Raw genomic sequence first — 25,024 nt, 5'->3', positions numbered from 1 at the left:
TGTCCATCCCTTTACCCTTCACCTTTCATCTTTTCTTCTTCACGCCCTAAAGAGAACCTCTCTCTCATTAGAAAAAACAATCACTCAAATATAGACAGTAATTGCAAACTGCTTTTTTAATTCATTCTGATTGTACATTTTATTCTTGCCCTCTTGTATACTTGCGTGTCCTGTTTAGGTTGTATATTTTCAAGAGCAGAAGCTCAGTTTTACTTTGCAAAGTTCCCAGCCTGAAAGGGCTGTAACAATAGCTGGTCTCTCAATGCTTCCTTAATAAAAAGAATTATTTGTTCTACAGTTTAATTTCTTCTTGTTTCTTTAAAACTGTTAAGCAGAGCAGATGTAAGAACACACTGCATCCACAAAGTAACATAAAGTAATTGGTCTAAAAGAGGATCCTCTATCAATAAAAGTCAGAAACCTTTACTCATGTTATAGGTCAAGGGCACAAGATCTCCAAGTGAGGGCACTGAAAGTTTAGGGAAAGCATGCCTTTTCTTGCCTTTCCCTCTCCCCTGAAGTTACCTTCTAATAACGACAGAGTATTCAGTAACCTCGGGTCCAAAATTCTGTGTGTGCCAAGAAGTACCATTCACAAACATTTGAAATAACGTTTTGCATTGAAGCTCAATTACAATTTGAGTTATAAGCACTGCGCGTTGCACAATACACAGAGTACATTTTTACGGACTAAAAATGGAAGTATCACAAGTGGCGTTTCATTGTCTGGATCAGGTAAGTATCTTTTCTATCTTAACTACAGCATAAACAAGAGTATACAGGTGGTTTTGCAGTTTTCCTATTTAGTAACATATTAAAAAGTTATTTCAGTGCTTTATAATAACCACTTTAAACACACAACAGCGGCAACAAACATTCCCAGCTTCGGTAAAAAAAAAAAAAAAAAACAAACACAAAACCCAAACACTTATCCACAACGATTTAAAGACAGAAATGTAAAGATAAGTACAGAAGAGATTGCACAATAACACATGATCTTTCCTATCACATGCTTGGCAGTATGCTCAATTCACTCCGGTAACTCCGGTCAGACCCGAGGTGCAATTTTGGCCGTTAAACGGCAGCTCTGTACATCTGCTTTCTGATACCCCACCCAGGGAAGGAGTTTCTTACTGGAGTCAACGGGCCTACCGTCAGGGCGAGCGAGGCTTCCCGCCCCCCCGCCGGGAGCAGAGTTCTCCTGCAAGCGTTCAGCTTCCCCGCCGCACGGCTGACACCCTGCAGAGAGCCACCGAGGGACGGACCCCGCTGAAGGCGCCCGGCAGCACCCGCCGCGGTACAGCGGTGCTGCAAGAGGACGCAGCCGGAGCCTCTCCCCCATTCAATCCATCCCGCCCACTCTCGTCCCGCAGCCCCGAGCAGCGGCTGCCGGGGCAGCGGCACCGAGGACGGGGTGGCGGAGGCGCCCGCCCGGCCTTCCGGGCTGCTTCCTCGCCCGGGGACAGGACCCCGCCGCTCCCGGCCCTTCCTCGCCGCCACGGGCTGCCCCTCGCAGCCCTCCCACCGCCGCCGCCGCCGCCCCTCACCGCCGGTACTTACGCTCGAAGTCGGAGTCCGAGTCCTCGTCGCCGCGCTCGGGCTCCTCTTCGCCGTTGGACTCGGTCTGCATGGGCTCCCCGTCGAAGCTGACCACCCTGCGGCCACCGCCGATCGCCTCCTGGTCGCGGGCATCCCGCAGGCGGGCGAAGTAGTCGGCGGCGAAGCTCAGCAGGTCGGACGGACGGTGCCGCAGCACCTCCACCGTGTAGCCCTGCAGCAGCTCCGTGAGGCCCGGCGGGATTTCGATGCTCATGGTGCCGGTTACCAAGGAGGAGGCCGCCGCCTCCTCCCTCCGCCCCCACCCTCCGCGGCCGGCTGCGGTGGTGGCGGCCTCGGGGCCTCCCTCCGCGGACGCTGACTGACTCCCGCCGCTCCGGTCACACGAGCCGCGCCGGAGGGGCGGGGGGGGGGGAGGAGGAACGAGGACGGGAACGGCCGCGCAGGCGCGGGAGCGGGCGCGGGGCCAACGGCCGCGCACGCGCCGAGCGGCGAGGTGCGTGCGTCACTGCGAGGCGCGGCGCGAGCGGGGCAGCCGGGCACGAGGGTGGCGGCGGCGCGCGCGGTTGGGGAGGGCGGGCAGCAGCGGGCGGGGGCAGCCGGTGTCCGCCGGTGTCCGCCGGTGTCCGCCGGCACCACGGGGCGCAACCGGAGGAGGCCCGGCAGGAGGCGGGGTCCCGGGACCGGCTCCGCGGAACAGCCGGGGCGGCGGGGAGGTGCTCGTGGGACAGGTGATCGGGGACTGCGGTTCTGCCCGGGCAGAACGGGCTGGAGTCCTTAAACACCGATCACCGAGATGCCGTAACGGGTTTGCGTGATGTTCGGGAACCTTTGGACCGAAGCTGGCTGCCGGTGTGGGGACGGGTAAAGGTCAGCGGTGGGCGGTCGTGCAGAGCCGTGTGCCTGGGCTGCCCAGAGGCCCTGCGGCCTGGCACAGCAGCTCCCGCGGGCTGGGTTCTTCCCTTCCACGTCAGTGACCCCCCTGGCTAATTTCTCCTCTTTCCTCACAGGGTGTTTCAGAGCTCCCCAGGAGTGGGAGAAGGAGGGGGGGTTTGATCCCTGAATCTTGATCTAATTCTTGGTTTGGGTTAGATTTAGGCCCTCGGACCCCTCTGGTTTCTTGTCAGAACTAGGTCATTAAATATTCATAAAATTATCGAGCACAAGAGAAGCAGCATGTGCGTCTTCACACCTTTTGGTAAAAGCTGAATAAAGCCGTAGTGTCATCATCTGTGAAATGGTGGCAGCGGTATCGATCTGCTTAGTACCGAATGCCCGAGAGCATTAAAGATTAAGAGTTTCAGAAAAGCGAAACGTTAATTGCTTACATGTGTGAGCTTTGGAGATACCTATTCATATCTTGTTAAATGTGCTTTATTCCGACTTTTGCTTGTATTCTTTGTGCAGAAGCGGTTACCTGTGTGTACGAGGGAGGTCTGGCAGACACACAGGTAGACGACTGGCTGCGTGGCATGGAACCATCGGCCTTTGAGGTTTGACGTTGCTGGAAAGCTAGTAGTCTTGGAAGAAAATAAACCTGTGCAAACAGGAGCTGAGGAGAATAGGGATGTTGGCTTAGTGACGCCGCTGCATGTTGTCAGTGTAAATATTTTTATTTAATTCTTCTTTTGTTTCAACAATAAAAGGGCAGAAATCGACTTGTACTCAAAATAAAAAATTTCGCTTAGAAGCCCAGAATTGGCTGAGGCAATTTATTGTGTGTTTTGTTTTTGTTTGCTCATGTGCCAAAGGGTCCCCTCACTCGTCCAGATGGTTCTCGCCATGCTCCCATACAAAGATAGTCTGTTCATCGCTGTTGGCAAGGAGGGCGCGACTGCGGATCCCAGAACACCCATTCAGCGCTTTTACTGACTTTATTCTCAGGGAGGGAGGCCAATTGGAAATCTTGTGGCACTTATTACAGCACCCCGCCTCTCTGGTAAAATGTATTCCTTGTAATACAGCTCCCGTATTTTTACCTGGGGTGGGATTACGTCTTGAATCTGTGTAAAATGAACGAAGTAAAAAGAAGCGGAGGAGGTAGATTTGCCACATCTCATCAGTTTATCTGAAGATTTTTTTTACAGCAGGCACAGCAATTGCTGTATCCCTTTTCTGCAAAGATAATTGATACTGCTTTTTCATTTACCAGTCCTGCCGTATTGCCTTTCTGATGGTCTCAAACAATACAAGAGCACATTTCACTGCTCCGTGTATGTACTTTACCTGCTGATAGAACTGGTACATGGAAATGGCTTTGGTCAATGAGAAAAACATATTTGGTTAGTCCCCCACAAAATTTAGTAAAATTTCTGATGAGATCTTCCCTCTGCCAGTTGGGTGCTGAAGATATTACTGGTGGTGAAGAGGTAAAAAAATTTAAAAAATGCTGTAAAAACAGAAAAAGAATCAAAAGCATCGGCAAGTGGGGCCAGAGGAAGAAAGAGAAAATCTAATTCCAAGGGAATGCACTTATTTTTCGTTCCTCCTCTTGCACGACAGCCAGCCACCTGACAATTGCCTGCTTTTGGCATTAGTCAGCTCTTGTGTTAGCTTTTAACGTTTGTTGATAATTTTCTCTCATTTGTGCCTGTGGATATAAATCTGGTTATTTATATGAAAAAATGTGTTACCAATAAATATTGTTAAATCTCTGAAGAGCTACATTGTGTTAGCCTTCTGATATTTATATGCCCACATAATAACTAATCGGCTTCAGAGGAACGTAAACAGCAGAGGTCTGTTTAGCCTTTTTCCGAAGGTCAATGGACAAAATAAAAAGCATCCAAGGTCACATGAAGCACATTTTCAAGCTGGTATACACCACAGTTTATCCCAGTTCTTTATACACCTTTTTATTTTGTGAGCATCAGAATTGATGGCCCATATATGCAAGAGACTTGTCTGTAATCAAGTTAATTGTAATACTGCCTGCTGTGCATACATACAGCTCATCATACGCTTTCTTTCACCCTGAATTTGCATTATTTTTTTGATTATTACTATAATAAGCATCCACATTAAAAGAATGGTAGAAAAGAAAATAGGAAATGCACTTGCAGCCTTAATTTGATCCCCTTTATAATAAGGTTTTTAATTCATGCAGCATGACCAAGGCAATTTCTTTCCACTGGCTTCATGGCGTATTCAGCACCCAGTATGGAATTAGATAAGACTTGTGTAACTGATGAAGCTGGTCCTCACAGTATTCCTATTGAAATATGTTTTTTTTTCAGAATCATATTTTCTCCTAACGCTTTCTTAGTATCTGAAAGCTATTCCCATATTTATCATGTGTCCGTGCTCCCAAATGTTGAGGTCTCTTCCCTTCACTCTGCCCGTCCTCCCCAGTGCTACGTGACTTGGATGCACGCTTAGTGAAACGCTGATGGAGCTTCAGTGCTTGCCCCACTCGCGGGAGCAGAGAAGTTGCAAGTTAAAAAGCAAAGTAGTCTGTGCAGTCCTGCACTGAGGAAAAATAATCAGATTAAACCTCCAGACTGGCTCTCCAAAAAGTAAAATAAATCCTTTTATAACAAGTAATAATTTACTTCTCATAAACCTGTCAGCACCAGCCAGAGCTCAGACACTATATAAACATACGTACATCTTGGATTAATTACCCTTGCCTCCAAATTCCCTGCAAGTAATTCAGTACAAGGATAATGCAAGAAAACACTAAATATTCTGATGGCTGGTATTAAAAAACACAATTTCTTGTTTAAGGGAGGTTAGATTAATTACCAGGAGCATAGCTCTTGCATGTTGTTACAGGTGACACACCAGGAAGCTCGCTCAAGCCGGGCATGTCCCAAAGCTGTCCTCCCTACACGCCAGGTTTAGGGCCCCCTGCAAACACCGTGAAATCCTGCCCTTGTCCAGCTGAGTTCCGGAGTTCAGCGTTGTGAGGTGCTTTCGACACAAAAAAAGCACAAACTGACGGATAGATTCAGCAGTGGCTTTGAAATTCAAGGGTTTAAATTATTTGTTAGTTCCAGGTGGGAGAAAGGATCATTGATAGGTGCCCTGTTTCTAACGCTGTCTGTCCTGTCGCCTACTACTGCCCGTTGTTGGGGCTGGTTGTTAAGTTTGGGGAACCTTTGCTCTGGCCCACTTTAAGCTTTACAAATTAATGCAATCAGAGTCCGGAGCATCTTAACACCATAGGTACTATTTTTGTCCTATACCGCTGCTATCCATATTAAGAAGCTATAAGCAAATATTAAATAATTCAAAGACCACACTGATAGGTATGAAAGCATATTAAAACAGAGCAAGTCAGACTTTGTATTTGCGATGGAGTAATCAGGGTTGCTTGCCATTTTCCTGTGTTTCCTGCCTGGTAACTACTGCAGTTCACTGCAGATTTTTAAAGCCCCTTCATCCAACACCGTGGAGCTGTAGAGTTGAAGACCAACAGAACTGTTTGATAATCTTATGCAAAATGCTGTAAACCTCAGGACAGGATGTTTTCCGCATCCCCCCTGTGTGCTGAAGCCAGTGACCAGGGTTTGTCCCTGTCTGCTGTCTCAAGCAGGACAAGGGGAGATTCTGCCCGAGGAGAGCACATAAGCCTGGCTACTGTCTGCAGCCTGGTCCCCATGTAGTCCTCTGGCATCTCCAGTTGTTCTGTTAGGGATGTCAGAGTCATCCCCGGCTATTTCTCTCTGTTTCCAGTCCAAGGACTTCTGCTTATAACTCTCTCATCTGGTTTGGGACCTGCAAGTGCAGCGTGCTTACACGGTGTCTAACAGCAGCGAGTTTCCAGAAGTTAAATATCTCTAAGGTAAAGCAGCGCTTCTCTTTCCTGAGCTTTGAAACACTCTTCCCAGATTTACGAAGTGCCCCGATATTGCAGGATTCAGTGAATGATGGTTCTGCATGTGTTTTATTCGCTACTTTGTGATTTTGCAAACCTTGATCTTAACTTGCTTCAGCCTGCTCCAAATGAAGGCCTCACAGTCTTGCCAGTCTCTCCTCCAAAGGCAGCTGCATCACCCCCAGGACCACGTTAAATGCTCTTTTCTGTACCTTCTCAACTTTGCTACGCCTTTCATGAGCACCGTGTGCAGGTCTGGTCTCCACATCCCAAAATGTGGGCTGACCGCGGTTTTACTCAGCAGAAAAACGATGCTGTCTGTTTTGTTCTCTACTGCATTTCCTTGGGGCTTTTTGGCTGCCATATCGTAATGAACTGAAGGTATCCAGTCTTCCTTTTAAGACATAAAAAGATGAAAAAAATCCCACTTCCCTTGGTCTGTTTCTCCAGTGGTTGATCACCCTCATTGTAAAAAACGTATGCTGAAGTTCATGTTTGAAATTTTCTGTTTAATGTTCAAAATTTGGGGGTTTTGTTTTTCTACCTACTGCTTTCTCCTGTCACTGTAAATGTGCATGTACATCATATAACTTTGTGTATAATTGTCCTGGTTTCGGCTGGGATAGAGTTAATTTTCTTTCTAGTAGCTGGTATAGCGCTGTATTTTGGATTTCATATGAGAATAATGTTGATAACACATTGATGTTTTCAGTTTTGCTAGGTAGTTGTAGTGCTTACACTAAGTCAAGGACTTTTCAGCTTCCCATACCCTGCCAGGTGCACAAGAAGCTGGGAGAGCACAGCCAGGACAGCTGACCCAGACTGGCCAAAGGGATATTCCATACCACGCTCCGTATAGAACTGGGGAAGCTAGCCGGGAGGTGGAATCACTGCTTGGAAACAGTCTGGGCATCAGAGAGTTTTCCCCACAGGTGGTGAGCCATTGCATTTATATATCACTTGTTTTTTTTATTTTTTATATATATGTGTATATATATAAACACTATTACTACTACTGCTGCTGTTTCTTCTTCTACTACTACTACTACTACTTATTGTTATTATTGTTATCCTATTAAACTGCTTTTATCTCAACCCACAAGTTTTTTTCCGTTCTCCTCCCCACCCCACAGGGCAGTGGTGCTTACTTACCAGCTGGGGTTAAACCACAACAATAATGTACACAAAACTTCTGTGTTTTAGTTTTAGGAGAGGAAGTAATGCTAACAAAAGACAGAGTGATCCTGGGCTTAGCTATCAGGATGCAGAGATCCTTCAAAACATCGCACAGGATAAAACTGCTTCTCCTGCTTCTGTTTGGTTTTCTTCTTAGGAAAGTACTAAACCTCAGAAACCAAAGCTTTGGTACTGTAACAAGCCAGTCTCTTTACAGCAGTAAGCAAGGTTCAGTATATATTTTTCCTGTTAGCTTTTAGAGTGAGTAGCTTGAGTACTGTGTATTTCAATAAATGATACGGCACTGTCTATCTCTAGTACAAAGACAGGACAAAAAAATCAGCCTCTTGAATAAAGGTACATAAATACTGGTGTCAGTTGAAATATATTACTCTGCCACTGCCTCAGTCCATCAAGCCCACGTTGTTCAAACTACCCTGAGCAACACTACATGGCAGATGTAAAGTTTATGGTTTCCATGTCAGAGAAGCCCTCAGCACCTGCGCTCTGATGTGTAAGCAGGGGATATTCATATAAGAACTTAGCTAATCATTTGGTTCTCTTGAATAGAAAGTGAAAACCTTACCTGCTTTGGTTGTACTTTATTTTCAGTCCTTGGCACTGTCAATATTACATGAAGAACCTCTCTGGTGAGGTCGGATGGATTCTGAGCAGAGGGAGCTGGTGGGAACAGACCTTTGTGTGTGTCCCGTGGTAGCCAGTCACTCTGGATAGCCCTGACCCTGCTGGAATGGCTACGTCTGGGTTACAGCTCACGGGCATTGCTGCTGAATAAAGGTAAAAGATTTTTAGATAGTTTTGTTTCAAGAGAAGACAGCAAATTAACCTGTCTGTACATTGTTCAAAGACTAATCTGAATGCGAAGTATCAATTTCTATCTACGTTTTCCAGCAGACCCTGTTCAAACAAAAGATTGTTGCAGTTAAGAGGTGTGTCCCACAAAGACCTCTGAAATTCCTTTCTTCCTTGAGCCCTTGCTTGCAAATCTGGGATTGGCTTTTACTGTCTGTACACACTTGTCCCGTCCCTCCCTGTCTTCTCACGTTTCCGCCTGACGCAGTGCAGGTTATCAGCATTTCCCTATGGTCCCGACCTGCCGCTACCTGCCACCTGCCGTGGAGCGCTCCAGACACGTATCGCTCTGTCGCTATCGCTGCAGCTCCTGGTTTCACATCTTCCGTTGTCACCTTCGTCCGTTGATTGTTATTGACCTTTTCTCACACCTGGGCGGTTTCCCCTTCATCATACATCTTTACTAGCTTTTTGTCAAATAACCATTGCCATTCCCAAAACTTCACCTCTGAGGTTTACCCCAAATGCATCACCTTATCCCTTGCCCCATCTTGCTTATCTCCCCCCTGGGGCACTTTGAGCCTCCTTCCAGACTGAGCTTGTGTCTCTCCCCCTCCTCTTGCAGCACTTGATCCCTCGCCAAGTCAGAAGTCACCGCGTCTTTGCTCTTTGGCCTCGTTTTATGGTAACTGCAAGAAAAAAGCCATTAAACCATTTGACCGTTCCCAGTGTTTACGTCCCTGCCCCTGCCCTTTGGTGCCCACGGATCCACCGCACGTGGAGAACCGCTGTACACGGGGCAGTGCTATGATGGATGCTGCCTGAGGAGCACATTGTACCAGTCCTTCCAGCTCAGCACAGTGTGTTGACTAATTCTCAGTACTAAAATTGCAGTATTAAATGTAAATTACAACAGTAATAAATGAGCTTTATCCACCAAATCCCCAACATTTTATGTTTTGCTCTGGAAACCCTTTTGTGAGCTCTGTTACAGCTGTTAGCACTTGTTTTAATTAAACTTATAGCACAGCATGCTGCTCAGTTAACCAGTTTTCAGTTTTCAGAGAAAATCAGCAAGCAGCTCCAATTGCATTTTTCTGTCATTCTTCACATGCTGTGCTTTAGCATACATTATAAAAATGTTGATAGAGGATTATACATCTCCAGGGAGGATAATGGCGATGTGAAACTTCTTACTTCTAGGCTATTTTTTCCAATTTAGTATAGGTTCTTACCTTTTATGAAAATATTTGGTGTTTAGCTGCAGCTTGGGTGCCTGCATTCAAGGAAACAGGTGGTCTCAGCATCCAGGACAGAGGATTATAAACCCACCTCACCATGGTTAGATCCCTCATTGTCAGTGTCAGCAAAAAAGTAATTGGTTTGTAGGGCTGAAAAATGCTTGCTGCCTTCAACTACAACTAAAATCATATCTGTATCAGAAAATAATTGGATGGGTGTTCCATGTACAGTGCCTCTCCTGAGGTTTTTTGTGATTTTAATTTCCAGGGCTATCAGCCCAAAAGAGTTGTATTAGAAAAAGAGGAAAAGAAGAATCTGGTTTTAGGGAATGCAGTGGCACAGCCTTTTGTTGCAGCTGTTTGAAGTGTCTCTCCATTGACATCTAGTGTCCGTACGGAAAGATCTTTACATTCCTCGCAGCCGTGCTGGCAATATTTATCTCTAAATCTTTAAAGGTTTTTTCCGTACATAATTTTTAAGATCTCTTATTGATAATACCAGGCCGCCCGGTAGGTGAGGCTGATGGTGAAAACACAGGGATCTCCCTACACTTACCGTTTTGTGATATGCAGCGATATCTGTAGATTTCTGTCTTCCAAATGGCTCCAGAAACCCTTTCAATGCCTTGCGGTTCAAAAATATTAACCTTTTTTCAAGTCATCCTGTGAACACCTGCAAAATATTTTCAGTCTCTATTACCTTTCCTCAGAGCATACAAGCAATTGTGAACCAATAAATATTCAATAAATATTCAAATATTATAAAGGATTGTACTTCTGCAGTCAGGCATTATTCTAATTTTCTTTAATTATGCAACAGTATTTTTTAATAATAGAAGCCTCTTTATTACAATCCATTATATCACTAAAAGCTATTTAATAAAGAACTGTTTTTATCTACTTTTACAATGACGACGAGTTGTTTTCATATTTATTTATTTATACTGTAGAAATTCCAAGTTTACAAAAGATTTGATGTTTTGCTTTTGCAAAATCTTGAACGGTGGCAGTGAGCAATTCATCACGTCGTTACTGTACACTTTGCTCCGTAAGCAACTCCACCTTCGCAGTGCTTCCTCCCGCTCCTTCAGTCGGCCTTACGAGCTTATGCTGGGGCAGTGCACGCAGGAGCTGCGCTAGAAACATAGCCCCACCATCCTAGCATGAAGTGGAAAGTCCTTCCGTACACAGGAAGCTCCCCGTAGGTTCATATTTTGAGCATTTCCATGGATAGAATCTGTTTTCAAAGGGAGTTATTTAAAAAAAAAATGTTATGAAAGCTTTACAAGATTTGTTGCCCTAGTATTTGTGTGTTACAGCTTCAGGAGAAGAGCAGGGCAGGTCCAAGGATGCGTACCAGGCACAGGTCCTGTCCAGGAATGACTCTGCAGCTCCAAGGGGCTTGTGGACTCCATCATTTCTTGGCAATGCCTTTATGATCCATCCCTTTCCCGCCTTTCCTCGGTACCTCAGAAGGTCTAGAAGAGCTCTCTCTTGGTTTGGGGATATCTGACATAGCGGGGTCCTGTCCTTGCTAACTAGTGGAAATTACTAATGTACAAATAATAAATCTTTGCCTTGGAGCAATAGGAAACTTCTGCTGTAAAAGAGCTACAACAGCCTTTAACTTTTTTCTGTGAAGGTCAGAGGAGAGTGATACAATATTTCCCCCACTTTCTGGAAAAGTAGCTGTCATCAGTTTCTATGGATGGTCAAATATTTTCCCTCTTCCTTTCACTGTTCTGTTATTTAAAAATACTCGTTACATTAGCCCAACTGTCAGTGTGTTGAAAGAACCTGCTGAATCAATAAATCCAGAATAGGAGTGAAAGCATCATTAAAACGTATCCTGCTCAGATTATTCATAATTTAACTATAAAGCAAAACATGTGATCATGAGCAATAAAGGAATGTGACATAAATAATTTCATTCAGTGCAGTGCATTAGTGCGGGCACTGGCAAAGCTGCTGCAGCAGCAGCCTGAGCCTTTAATATGCAACTGCTTTACAGCGAGAGTTACAAACACACGTTTGTATCCGTCCTTGCCACGATCCTTTGGCCACCCCGACGTTTCATCCCCAGTAAGACGCGGTGCTTCCAGCAACCCCAAATTTTCCCTCTGTGGTATCAATGGAAGGAGGCAGCAGCTGCAGCTGAGAGCATCGCGTTGCTACGGCAACACATCCCACGTCCCCAGGGACTGCGTTGCCTCGGCGACATCGGGCGGGCAGACGCCGGTAGATCAAATGGTGTCAAAGCAGCTGCCCCCCAAAAAGCAGGGCAGCCCTGGCCTTTGGGTGACATGAACGAGCAGAGGTAGATGACCTAGCGGGTGTAGGACCATGCACTCACAGCCTGGGTCTGGAGTAGGAGAGGGTGAGCGGTGTGCGTGGTTCTTCGCAGATAGTGAGACAAGGTTACTGCCAAAAGGAGCTTACCTGATAGTGTCTTAAACTAAGATGGCAGGAAAGACGATGTCAGCAGGATTGGTTAGTTGCAGGGAGCAAGTGCTGAGGCCGTCGTTCTTGGTTTGTATAATCAGGACCTGCAAACATACTGCAACATCGGAAATAATCACCTCTTGTTGCACAACGCATCTACGAATGGACGAAATCCTGTACATTCATTTTAGGATAGTCCAGTGCTTCATTACGCTGCGTCACACACAGCACACAGTGTCACGTAGGCAGAGGATTAAAGATCAATTTACATAGGCAAATGCCTCCCACTAGTGTGCCCGCAGGCGGTCCGGCAACCAGACCCAACCCGGGGGAAAACGCTGACAAGTTTTCAAGAGCCTGTAGACCCTTTATCACAACCGTGTTCACGGAAATCTGCACCAAACGCCTTGTGTGGACTTCACTAGAGCCACCTGTGTAACTGCTAGTGAGAGGAAGGGGTTCAAAGTTTGATGCGTGGACATTGGTTATCCACAGAACCTGAAGAGCAATGGGAGAAGCAGGAAGATGGTAAAGGGCGGAAGAATTTACACAAGACAGGTAATTTCCTTGTCATTTGTCCATTCTTCTTGTACGAACCTTTTCTCCCTTTATACTGACGGATTAAGAAGCCTCTTGCCCTCTGTAATTAGCCCTTGAATAAATAGCATCTCTCAATACAAGCCTGTGGCCTGTTTTTGTGTGCTGGCTGTGCTTTGTTTTTATTTAAGCCTTACACCGATTCTTGCAGAAGAGCAGAGCCTGCTTCAGGGGGTCTAGTTTTACCTTTTGCCTCTGGAGACTTTACCATATGCTGCAGTGCAATGTCTCAACGACGCTAACATATCTGGTTTTACATAAACATTGCCTGTACTGACAGCTACAGCCCTACTACTTGATTTATCCTTGTATTTCTGATATTGGCCTTACTCCCTCTGAACCATTCTTTGTGCATTTTCCGCAAGACATCAGCCGTCTTTCTTCTCACAATCAAATCTATGGCTAATTGTGTTTACAAAAGATTCCTGAACTGTGAGAAATGTTTCTCAGAGTGTGCGGTTTTGCATCATTTAGCCTTGAAAAAGGATGCTGCTTTCCCTGACCTCTTGCTACTTTTTCTCAATGACTCTGGTAATTGCATCAGTGGCCTTGAGAGTCACATTTTCCTTTCACATCTAGGAAAGATCCAACCTTTCCTTACCCTCTCCCTGCTGAATCACATAACCAGTCCTTCCTTTATTCTGTAGCTCAACCACACCAGCTCTTTTTCTAGCTTCTGTGGATGCAATCTTGTTTCTCTCTTGTCCAGAATAAACTCTGCCACTTTCCTGGCTCATCATTTCCACCACTCTACTTTTCTATGAGCTTCTCAGTCTTCCTTCTCCTCCTTTGCATCAAACGCATTTCTTGTCTTCTCCATCAGCATTCTTTACAACCCGTCTTCAATCGAGTCTGCCAGCAGTCGTTCTGCCGGCATTGTCCCCTGTCACCGTTTCAAACAGATGTGTCGGTGGGTTTCCGTATCTCCCCAGCACAGCTGAGCAGTGGTCTCCAGAAACATCTGCGGAGAGGGCTGGGGCGTGGAAACCTCATGGTACCGCATGCTCCCTCCTGTTGGAGGTATTCATCTGCCATGTTTCACCTTATACTGGAATTCAGACTGCCTTGGGGAAGGGGCTTGTCTTTCCTTCGCTTCAGCACACTGAGAAACCAAAAAACGACAGCCAGGACTGCATCCCAAACCCACACATTTCGATTCTGATGTCAACTCAAAGCCGCTCGGTCTCCGCACTGCTGTTCCACGTTATCTGCTTTTGTGTGTGTTGGGGGGTTCCCTTTTGAACGCACGGCAGCGATGTCGGTTCCTTAAGGTTTAATTTGCAGTCAGCAAGAAACCAGAGGCAACATGCAGAAAAAACCCTGTTTCCTCACTTTCTTCACACCCCTTAAAGCGACTGACTTTCCTGAGTCGCAGCTAACGCAAACCTGTTGAGAAAGATTCAGCCTAGATTTATACCACGGCTTAGAGAAACCTAAAAGACCATTTAGTGTTCGAAGTATCATTTTGAATTATTAACCAAGCCTCCCATCTGGCTGAGCTCAGTCAGGTCCTTCTTCAGATTTTGTGGAGTTTATTGCCCTTGTCACTCTGAGCAATCTTTAATGTGCCGATGAAACAGGAAGATGGCTGGCGAAGTTCAGCTCTGTGCGTTTGCAGGAGCACCTCGGTGCAGGGGATATCCATTGCAGTTGTTCCTTTGTTCATGCTTAATGATACGAGAAAGGAGAATGTAATTATGGCCTGTCTCCCTCAATCTCCTCCCTGCCTCCGAGTATTTCAACTCTTCGAGATAAAGACAAGTGGGAACGTAGCGTTTTCTGACAGCGGAGTGCATCCCAGAGCAGATCAGAAGCGATTCTGCCCCGATCGCTCTGCAGTTTCCGTTTGACAACGGCTTCCCGCTGAGCTCTCTCCGGTGTGAAGGAACACGGCCGTTACGAACGGCGTTGCAGGTACCAAAACCCAACCAGAGCTGGAAGCATGGTGTTTCCTCCTGGTTTTCTTTGTGCATTTGACAGCCCGGTCAGACCGTGCTTGCTTTGCTTTTCCCCTCTATAGCTGAAAACACCCTTATGCAGTTACTAGATTTGAGGATGCAGCATCAAAATGGGGCTTGGCTCAGAAACGGACTTTTTTCCTTTATTTAGCTATTTTAGTTATTTGTTTTCTGTTTAGCTTTGTATCACAAGGTAAACTCACTTCATTTACACTCTAAACCCATCAACCCCTTCAAAGCTCAGCACGGGGTTCCAAAAGATTTGCTGCCAAAGAATCCCGAAAATCGAAAAGGATGTTTCAAGCTTGCGATTTGGGTTGGCCTTGGGCTGAAATGAAACCGTAACAGCAGAGACAACAAAGGTCTGGAAGGAGCAAAGACCCACCCGACTCGCAGGACGAGGGCTGGGGCTGGCGCCGCGGGAGGCGGTTCAGGACGCTGACGGTGAGGGATGGTGTTTGGCCAGACCAAGGAGAAACCTCGGGAGCCCGAGCTGCGTGGCAGTGCCGGAGAGGTTCAGGAAAACCAGTCAATGGGAAGAGAGTTGATTGATGAAATTGCCTGAAGTGAGGAAGGAGGGGAAAGACTGTGATATGTAAACACTTTAATTGCAAAGTTGTTTAATCTGAGCTGTCCTAGGAGCTGATAGGGTAAGTGTTATTGCTGCTTCCTAGGCTACGTAACAGGCACAGAGGCTGACCGAGAAATTTTCCACTTAGTGGCAGAGATATTAAATTATAAAAAAGATAAGAGTTTATCTCAGAAGCAATGAACTGCTATTTTCTCAAGACCTTGCTGCTGAACTTTAAAAGAAGTACTGTGGAAATCAAAGCAGTGGTCAAAAGGAGAGAAATCTATTACAGAAAAAACGCTGATTTAAATCATCTTTCAGTTTGCAAAATTATTTTTACCTACAGAGAGGTTTTAAACAAGAGGAAAATGCATTCCAGGTGCTTGGGATCAAAATCCAAGTCTCAGGCACAGAGAAGAATAGTCCAGAGAGAGAAGCCAATAATTAGCTGCTGAAAAAAAGCTATGGCAAATGTGAATGAAACCCAAGAGGGGTGGAAAGTGAAAGGGAAAAAAAGGACGAAAGAATGGAAAATGTTCTTGCAGTAGCAAAAGTGCAGCTAAAACAGAGGATTTGAATATGTGAGGAATAACCAGAAGGTTATATGGGAGAATTTCTTGGGAGTTGGTAAGTATGAACTGTGGCACAGTGACAGTGCTGGTGCTTAGAAAGCAAGCTGCGGGAAGGTTGGTTTAATGGGAAGAGCCTATTCTCATGGCAGAAACATACAGAGACAATGATCTCAGGAAAGAGGAGGTTAAATGAGGTGGAGAGGATCCTCCAGAAGAGCTTCAGTGATGAGCAAAATAGGGGACGGGGACGGGTGCCCACAGTGGGAGTGTGTCCGGTGGCTTCCCCGGGAAAGGGGAGCTGGGAGCTGCCGGGGACGGCAGCCAAGCGCAAGCCGAGAGCCCGGCTGTGGTCGGCATCTGGCCGGGGGTCGGCCGGGTCCATGGCCAGGCGCAGGAAGGACGCAGGGGGAGCTGGATCAGGCTCTGCTGCTCAGCATCCTGCAGCTCCCGCGGTCCTCCGTGGCTGCTGCCGTCCTCCTTGGCCCCACACCCCGGGGATGGGGCAGCCCTTGCCTCGCAGGGACTGTCTCCACCACAAGCAGCACATCTGAAGCTTTAAAAAAAAAAACCCAAAACTAAAATAATTATTAGTTGGCTTTAAACTGAGATATTTGAAGATCAAAAAACTAAAGAATGAAGGCAAAAATGACAAAACTAAAAATCCACTTCTGTTATCTTACTTCAGGAAAGTATTTGATCAAGTGCTAGACATGAAAGATCTGCTCCAGCAGCTGTTTTCTGCAGCTCAAGCAAAGGGAAGCCATGCACTCTTTATTAGCGTCTTTTCAGACTGAAGCTGCACATAAGAATAAGAAGTGATAGTGTCTCGTATTAAAGGACACAGTTGCTTCCCAGTTGTCCCTATCGCAGGGTTCAGCTTCTGCTCATGGTCAAAAGCAAATAGTTTAAAATGCACTTTAAAATAGGCCAGTACTTTGGGAAAGGTCGCATTCTTGTTGGAATTTTGACCCGCATATTTTTTTACAGGAAAAGACTCAATAAAGAAGGTAAAATAGAGAAAGCAGCAAGCACTCGCTGTATCAGCAATTCAGGCCCCCAGACTGCTGAGAAGAACTGCCCTCAGGGAAATGAGATTATATTTTACTTATGACATATATAGAATAACAGATTGCTCATTCTTGTCTAAATTCATATTGAAACCGATTAGGCAAGAGCTACTGGAACAGGAGGAAAATCATGACCAAACCTTAGAAGCAGTATTTGATTGCCAGATGAAATCTCAGGGAACACTCTTTTGGAAATGAATACTCTGGTCGCTACAACGAGTTAGAGAAATTAAAGAAAACTGCTCCATCCTTTCAGTAAATGGAGACCTATTTATTTATTTATTTATTTATGAAAAGAAGACGCTTAAGAAATATTTAGGCCAAAGAAGGTCATGGGAAAAAAGGGAGTCATCAAGAATAAGTAAAATATTAAATAGTAAATAAATTCTTAAGATCAGGAATAAAAAACCCCTTATATTTAGAATTAATGTGAGTTGAATTTCATGGCATATGATGGAAAAATCTGATATCTTATGAAAGTTAAAATCAAGAGGTAAGGACCATTGGTTTTAATATACAGGAATTCAGGAGCACCAGTGTTTTCACTAGGATAGTTACATATTGTAGCAAGATGTGTATTACTTGTGGTGTTTACTTATTAAAAAATGCCTTTATACTTGAGATACTCTGAAGTAAAACAACAAAAAAACCCACTTAAATGTAACAATTTATCAACTGTTACATTAATTAAATGTATAAAGAATAACAAAAGAAGACATCCCAAAAAAGAAAAAAAACCCACCAATAAACAGATGTAAAACCCAGCAAGAGCACAAGAGATTGGGGCTTCCCAGCTGGATTCTACCAAGTATTTAAGGTTGTTTGAGAGGCCCTTGGATTTGCATCCTGTGTGCAGTGAGCTTCCATGTGAAAATGAGTCTTTTTTTCCCCAAAATATGTAACCCCCTTGTTCTCTTGTAGCCCTTTATGGTGCCTTGGGAGAGTGCCATGTTCTGCTAGAGCCAGATATCGCTGCCGAATCCTGAGGTGTTCACTTCTCCGTCCGCACAAGCCACAATCCATTAACTGGGTTTAGACAAACCGAGATCAGGCTGGGTTTGCAGAGGCTGGGCAACTGCAGGTATGACCCATGAGGGACGTGCAGCCGTCCCTGGTGCTGCATCACATCGCCACGAGAGGTTTCTGTTGTCACTTGACATAAAAAAGGCACTGAAGGGCTGGGGCGGAACCTGGGGGCACCTTCCTCCTCGTCTTCTCCATCATTAAATGATGCGGGCAGGGCTTGGGCAAAGCTGCCCTGGGCCTGGGGTCACTACGTGACGACTCTTTGGCCGTACGTTCTGTGGATCGGTGAGTTTATGAGTCTCAGAGTTATTTTGATGTCCAATTGAAAGCGTCTGTGTAGGTAATGCAGTTGGATCTTCCGTTTTCATCAATCATCACGGTCAGGCCGGTGAGGTTGGCACCGCCGTTAGCGCTCACATTCCTGAACACAAACATCCACGGAAATCAGGGATTTTGAGAAGATTCTCCCCTTTGCATTTGAATTGTGGCAAATTTCAGAAGTGACACACAGCTGCCAAAGATCTTCCTTTGGAAAATACTTGTGAGCGAACATTTAACAGATTTCAAGTTTCCTAGCAATCGCATTTCAGAGACTCCAGAACAGCCATATGACTAATATGATAAACAGCTCCTTTAACAACTAAAACTAACCATAAAAATCAAGATGAGCATCTTCCATGGATACCTCACTTCAAGATCTTGCCATCATTCTAAGCAAAGCTTTAGCAGGTGAGATGAAGTGTGAATAAATGGGACATGAAGTAAGAGGAAGACACTAACTGCAGTGGGCTGGGCATTATCAATATTACCATTACTACCAACGGAGTCAGGATAAATAAAGGGCTGAGCAGTCTTTTGCTCAGAAAAACAGCACTTGTTTATTCGTGGTGTAAATGTTGCTAGGCTACATGGATTAAATTAAAAACCCCATCCTTTCCCAATGTGTACACCACCTTCAGCAAAGAATGCTCTGTGAATTTAGTAAAAGGTGGTGGGTTTTTTCCCCAGATAATTCAAATTTATCAGAAATGATGGACCAGAGGGTTTTAATTATAGAAGAACCTATGGTAAACAGACTATCAGCCAACTACTCAATAGAGAAACTTTTCAGCATATTTAGAAATCAATATCAATTTTAATTAAGCAACTGTGCCAGTGCCCAGAGGAAATTAATAGAGAGTAAAAGAGAAAATATCAATATGGCTGTATAGAAACTATCATCTTTTCATTAAAAAATGGTATGTAGAAATAGTAGAAATACAAAAAAGGGGGAAAGGAGGATTGTGGCTTTGAACGAGGAGAGGTTAAATAAGACATCAGCTTGGAAAAGGACCCAAAGGAGCAGGGCCCAGAAAGTTCACAAGTTATTTCAGAAAAGGTGAAGAGGAAACAATTTGTTATTATTTCTCACAAGATTTAAGTGACACCAGTGAACTTATCATTCAGCCAACCTCAAACGAAGAAGCGCACAATTAAACTTGCTGCCATCGGGTATCGTAGAGGCCAAAACCAGGAAGGTGTCCAAAAGGTGATTATACAGAAAATCCAGTCTAGAGCTCTTAAATGCAAAGGCGCAGATAGTCTCCAGCCCAGTAAATCCCAGTTGGTGGCTGTGGGTGGCAGCGTCGGGGGCAGCACCCCGGGGAGGTACAGCAGAGCTTTGGGCTGGGAGACCCTCGGTCTGATTAAGGCAGTTCTTAGGGACACAGCGTGCTTTTATATTTTCCAGAAAGAGTAACCTTAGCCTTAATAAATTCTAGTTGACTAGGAAACAAAAATAAAAAGGCAAATTTTCCTTTTGTTTGCAGATTTCTTAAAGAAATGTCTTCAGACTGTACTGTTGGAAAATGCGGGTAGACAGATTATCCTGGAAGAACAGACTTTGATCTGCAAATGCCAGGAGTGACTCTGTGCCTTTACAGCAAACAGTATGTGGGACAGAGAGGTGCTTCATCCCCTTAGCTGGACACGTCGGTAGGAAAATGGGGAAAGCCCCAACAATTTATCATCAGCACACGCAAGAACTCATCCGTGTCACAAGGAATTGCTCATCTCAGGAGAGACATACGTTCCACACTGCTGCTGTGTCACCGTGCTTCATCCATGGTGCCTGTCGCAGAAGCAGAACCACCTCCAGGCACCTCCCCAGCACAGGAGAAATTTAACTTTGCCATCCGGACGCAGCTTTTGCTGAACGGAGGCGGGGGAACCTGGGACAGCCCAGCTTCCTCCACCTGGAGCTGCTGGGGTGGTGGGCAAGGACAGAGACCGGCAGGTTGCCCAGGGCTCTCTATCCACGCACCTTCCCCATCCCAGTGGCAGCGGATGCCGGCCTGTTTCCCAGGGCACTGGCAGAGCAGGAGGAGACCCTGCTCCAACCTGCTGCCCTGCAGAGCTTCAGGCTCCGTTCCAGGAGAAGGCTCTGCTGTTAGAACCAGGGTTCCACCACGCCGCAGAAGCTGGCCGTGCCTTGCAGCTAAGCACGCCTGCCACTGCCGGGAAATGGGTGGCCGGGCTGGGAGAACAGCGAGTTCCCTCCGCCGAGTGATCTCCTGCCATCGACTGCCAGTTCCTGAACTTTGGCTCCTAAACGAAGCAGATAATTGCCTGGCAGTGATTGATGGGGAGTCAAGGGTGAGCGGGGAGGGCGGGGGGGGGATGAGTGGGAGGATTATGTTTCAGAGGGAAGTATTTTTTTAGGATTTGTCCATGCAGGCAGTCAGGAGCTTTTCTGAATCACATGGGCTTAGCCTGAGCAGGGGGACTCGCTGTAATTTTACACCTTTTCAGCATTTCAGATGGTTCTTCTAAAATCTGTGTAGGGATTAAAGATGGGAAGGGACAGAGAACTGATTTCCTTGCCTTCACTCTACCAGGACAAATATTCAAGGCTAAATTGGAGTTTAGAATTTTTTGATGGTATGAGTGGAGAAAGGAAGGAGCAAGCAGCTGCCAGCAATAAATAACTATTAGGAAACAGTATTAGGAAATAGTACCAAGCAGAAATGTTGCTGCTAGGATTTCAGCAGCGGGGAATCCATAACCAGGCAGCTCAAAATTTACTTTGGTAACCAGAGCCCATGTGCAACTTCTCCGAGACCCAGAGCAGCAGTGGCGCTGCTGCAGAAGCCCGAGCTCGGGTCTCCGATGAAGAAGGGAATTCAGCTCGTTGCACGGATAAACATCACAGGCTTCGCTCGGCAATACCGAAGGTTAGCAACAGCGTCAGGTACTTCAGCAAATCTGCATTCAGTCACCTGCAAAGGGAAGAGGAGCTTATCTATAGCCTATTGCTGTAACTTTGATACTGATCTTTATAGCCAGGCTTCTAGGAAGCCTAGGGAGAACCTATGCATTGTAAACTGCTTCAAATGAACCATCTGAGCTTAAACTGAACTGTCTGAGCTTAAACTGAAGCGTCTGGATTCAGAGACACGTGTTAGTAAAAAGCCTGTCCAATTTCTACTTGAGGTTTACATTTTTACCAGATTTGAGATATACTTACAGAACTATTCTAACGTTGAGGTAATGGAAAATGTCCTCAGTTTTATACACAAATCTCCCTGAATTAGAAATGGTTTTCCATTTCAAGCATCTGGCATCAGGCAGCCCGTTCCTTCTCCTTCACTGGGAGGCTTTCCCAAGGCAGGGTCTACCGGGCAGAAAGACAAAGCGCGGCGTGAACAGGGCTCAGGCGGAGCCACGTCTGCAGCCACGGAGCCGGCAGTCAGCCTGCCGTTATGAATGAGCACAGCCGCACACAGTCGGATCCCCCGAAATGCATGCCGGAGAGCGGGGAAGAGGCAGGAATCCCAGCAATCCCTACGCCCCCGCCCCAGGAAGCCCCCGGCTGCAAGGCAGGCGTCTCCCTGCCATCCTCTGGGTCAGGAGCAAAAGTCTCCAGCAAACAGCTGCCAAGGCAGCTGGGCCTATTTTCAAACAACGGGAACAGTTGAGCAGCGTTGTTGAAGCCCTTCGGTGCAGAGCACACCCAACGGCAGCAGCACAGTGCCGCAGCGTACGTGGCTTCATGCCACTGGCTCAGCAGGCGTTCTTGTCCATGGCCTGTACGAGCAAGCAGCGCGGTCACACGTTATGGTTGGAAACAAGACGTCATGAGAAGAACCATCCCATGCTGCACATGAGGTGCATTCCTGCCCAGGGGCTGCAAGCCGCTGGAAGGGACTGTTCTGGCCATGGGGAAAGATCACTTGCTCGAGGCCAGCTCCAAGATGTCAGCCACTGGTTTATTGAGGTATTTCTTCTGCAACTGCCTTGGTGATTCCAGCCCCCCAAGACCAGCAGGAAAGTCATCAATGGTGAGGTGACTGGCCCAGTGAATGAGGAGAGAGCAGTGGGGGTTGTTTATCTTGGCTTTGGCAAGGCTTTTGGTGCTGTCTTACATGACATCCCCCTGGACTAATTGATGAAGTACAAATTGGGTTAGTGGACTGAAAAGTGGCTGAGCTGCCAGGCTCCGAGGGTTGGGATCAGCATTATGAAGTTCAGGTGACTTTTGATGAGGCCAGTCACCGGTGGTGTGCCCCAGGGTGAGTACTGTGTAGCATCTTTGTTAATAACCTGGACGATGGGATAGAGTGCACCCTCAGCAAGTTTGCAGATGATTCCAAGCCAGGAAGAGTGGTTGGTACACCAGAGGGTTGTGCCACCATTCAGGGAGCCCTTGAGAGGCTGGAGAGCTGGACCAGCAGGAAGTGCATGAAGTTTGCCAAGGGGAAGTACAAAATCCTGCTCCTGGGGAGGAATAACCCAATCCAGCAGTCGATGCTGGAGGGGTTCACCAGCTGGGAAGCCATGCAGCAAAGGCCATGAGGGTCCTGGTGGAGAAAAGGTTGAGCATGGGCCACCAACATGCCCTTGTGGCAAGGGCGGCCGCCAGCCTGCTGGGCTGCTTTAGGAAGAGCATAGCCAGCAGGTCACGGGAGATGATCCTTCACTCAGCCCTGGTGAAGCCACATCTGTACTCCTGGGTCCAGTCCTGGGCTCCCCAGTACAAGAGAGACATGGACATACCAGAGCAGTCCAGCGAAGCAGAGCAAAGATGATGGAGGGATTGGAGCATCTGCAATATGAGGAGACGCCAAGAGAGCTGGAATTGTTCAGCCTGGAGAAGAGAAGGCTCCAGGAGGATCTTACCAATATGTATGGACACCTGACGGGAGGGATTATAGAAGGAAATGGAGCCAGACTCTTCTCAGTGGTGTCCAGTGACAGGACACAAATTGAAATACAGGAAATTCTGCTTAAACATAAGAGAGAACTCATTTTGCTGTGAAGGTGACTGCACACCAGAGCAGGTTGCCCCAAGAGGCTGTGGAGTTTCTGTCCTTGGAGATATTGAAAACCCAAATAGACACAGTCCTGGGCAACCTGCTCTAGTGGACCCTACTTTGAGCAGGGGGGCTGGACTGGGCCATCTTCAGGGATGCTTTCCAACCTCAACTCCTCTGCCATGCTGTGAACCATATAGTGGTGAAAGCCACTTTCCTCAGGCTGTGCACAAGGCTGGTCCCTCACCTGCACAAACAGCCTGTTGACATAGGAGTCCTCTTACTTAAGAGGGAGCAGATAGTAAGAACAATGTAAAACGGGGAACTGAGCTGTTAGAGGCCAACTGGGCATGTGCAAAGCCGTAACTGGTGCTGTGTCCTAGTGTGCATTGTTATTGAGAAGGTACATGGCCAGCCCACCCTCCTGTGTGCAGACCCCACAGAACTAGTCAGGGTTTTGCCCATCATATCATCAGAAGAACACCAACCAAACTAGCAAAGATCAGATCAGAGGTCTGTTTCTTCTTCTGCCTGTCCTGCACTGGGCAGTGGCCAGCAGCAGATGCTTAGGGAAAGAACACGAGAAATAAAGCGCTCACGCTCGGTGTGAGTTCCCTAGCACACTCTCCCAAGTTCCTAACAACCTGCAATTCAGGAACTTCTTGTGCAAGACTTTGTAGCCGTATCAGTTTTCAGTAGGTCTTGATGAACTTTTCTTCTATGATTTTTTTAAAGCACTTTACATTCGATGGCAACAACCTATATAGCTTAATTGTACACTATATATAAAAAGTATTTTTATTTTGAATATTTCTTGATAACCTCACTGGACACACTGTATGTCTTGTACTGTGAGAAATACATGTAAATGTATCCTCTTCACATTACTCACCATTTGTAAGATCTACCATGCAGTGTCCTTTCCAAACTGTAGTAGTCTACTTGTAGTACTACTGTATGTAGTAACCCTCCCACAGGCAGCTTCCTTTAATTAGCCAAATTTGATCAAGACTGACTTGCCAGGGGTATTCCAAGGACCTTGCTGTCAATATAGCAAAGCTGAGCGTACACAAAAGCCGCTTGCACGCAATGGGCAGAGAAATGCAAGCATGGAAGATTTGAAATGGAAGCATGGAAGAGTTACATATCATGGATTACTTCTGGAATACTTCCAAGCACCTTGAATCACCACTGGAAAAATCACTTGCATCGAAGCAGGGTGGGATAGGAAGATGTACAGAACAAGAATTTTGTGGAACTCTATGCTGATTTTGATATAGAAAAAAACATATATTATCAGCACAAGGAGCATAAAGACAAATGTCATTGTTATCCTTTGCTGGAGACCCAGCTTACCAGCTGCTGCTCTGTACCATTAACCTGCACATCTGCTACCTTGATTCCCACAACAAGCTGGGCAATTAGAAAATAATGTTTGAATGCAAATCTGAGCTTCTGAAAGCATGAGAGTCCTCAGTGTGCAGGAAACTCTACTGTGGTGAAATCCCACTCTCTTTCTGAGGCTGCACACACCAGTGGCAAGGATTTGGCAAATTTTGTATGGCAGAATCTTGAGAGACATGAGCAGCTTTTTAAACATTGCCAGGGTGCCTGGGTTTCAGGTTTTGACCAAGCAGATGTGTCTGACCAGCCTTCCCAAAGCTCCTCTCCTCCCACCACTGTTTTTGGAAAGCAGCTCCTCATTCCTCATTTCCTTCTTCCATATTTTACTTATCTAAAAGCACCAAATGAAATGAAGCATGTTAAACAGCCAGAATTTTATCATGCAAAATACAAAGCTCTGCAAAAACTTCAGATTAGGGAGAATATAATTGGGATAATTGAAATTGGAAAAAGGATCCAAAATGCTTTTTTTATAAAAAAGTATTAAAAG

The 25,024-nt window shown here is 46.1% G+C and overlaps 2 protein-coding genes and 1 long non-coding RNA gene across 5 annotated transcripts in view; 1 reads left to right on the top strand and 2 right to left on the bottom strand.

Annotated features, from left to right (window-relative positions):
• The window catches only part of PRKAR2A (protein kinase cAMP-dependent type II regulatory subunit alpha), a 64,794-nt gene extending 62,690 nt beyond the window's left edge, over positions 1 to 2,104 (bottom strand). The window contains exon 1 of the mRNA XM_075762273.1: positions 1,561 to 2,104. Within this exon, the coding sequence (XP_075618388.1) occupies positions 1,561 to 1,813 (253 nt within the window). The 5' untranslated portion in view covers positions 1,814 to 2,104. The remainder of the gene's footprint in view (positions 1 to 1,560) is intronic.
• Positions 1 to 16,482, bottom strand: part of PXK (PX domain containing serine/threonine kinase like) — a 124,062-nt gene extending 107,580 nt beyond the window's left edge. The window contains exon 1 of the mRNA XM_075762271.1: positions 16,475 to 16,482. The gene's annotated coding sequence lies outside the window, so the exon portion shown is untranslated. The remainder of the gene's footprint in view (positions 1 to 16,474) is intronic.
• On the top strand, positions 2,071 to 10,657 carry LOC142603176 (uncharacterized). Of its 3 annotated transcripts, none has more exons than XR_012837042.1 (4): positions 2,071 to 2,427; positions 7,136 to 8,350; positions 8,468 to 8,502; positions 8,991 to 10,657. It is a non-coding gene; the product is annotated as an uncharacterized LOC142603176 (long non-coding RNA). The 3 variants fall into 3 exon arrangements; XR_012837041.1 differs by having other exon boundaries at positions 8,465 to 8,502; XR_012837040.1 differs by having other exon boundaries at positions 7,136 to 8,502.
• Positions 16,483 to 25,024: the final 8,542 nt, after the last annotated feature.

Source organism: Balearica regulorum, chromosome 10, assembly GCF_011004875.1.
Source record: "Balearica regulorum gibbericeps isolate bBalReg1 chromosome 10, bBalReg1.pri, whole genome shotgun sequence".
NCBI classification, from domain to species: domain Eukaryota; kingdom Metazoa; phylum Chordata; class Aves; order Gruiformes; family Gruidae; genus Balearica; species Balearica regulorum.
This window is presented reverse-complemented; position numbering and strand designations above follow the sequence as displayed.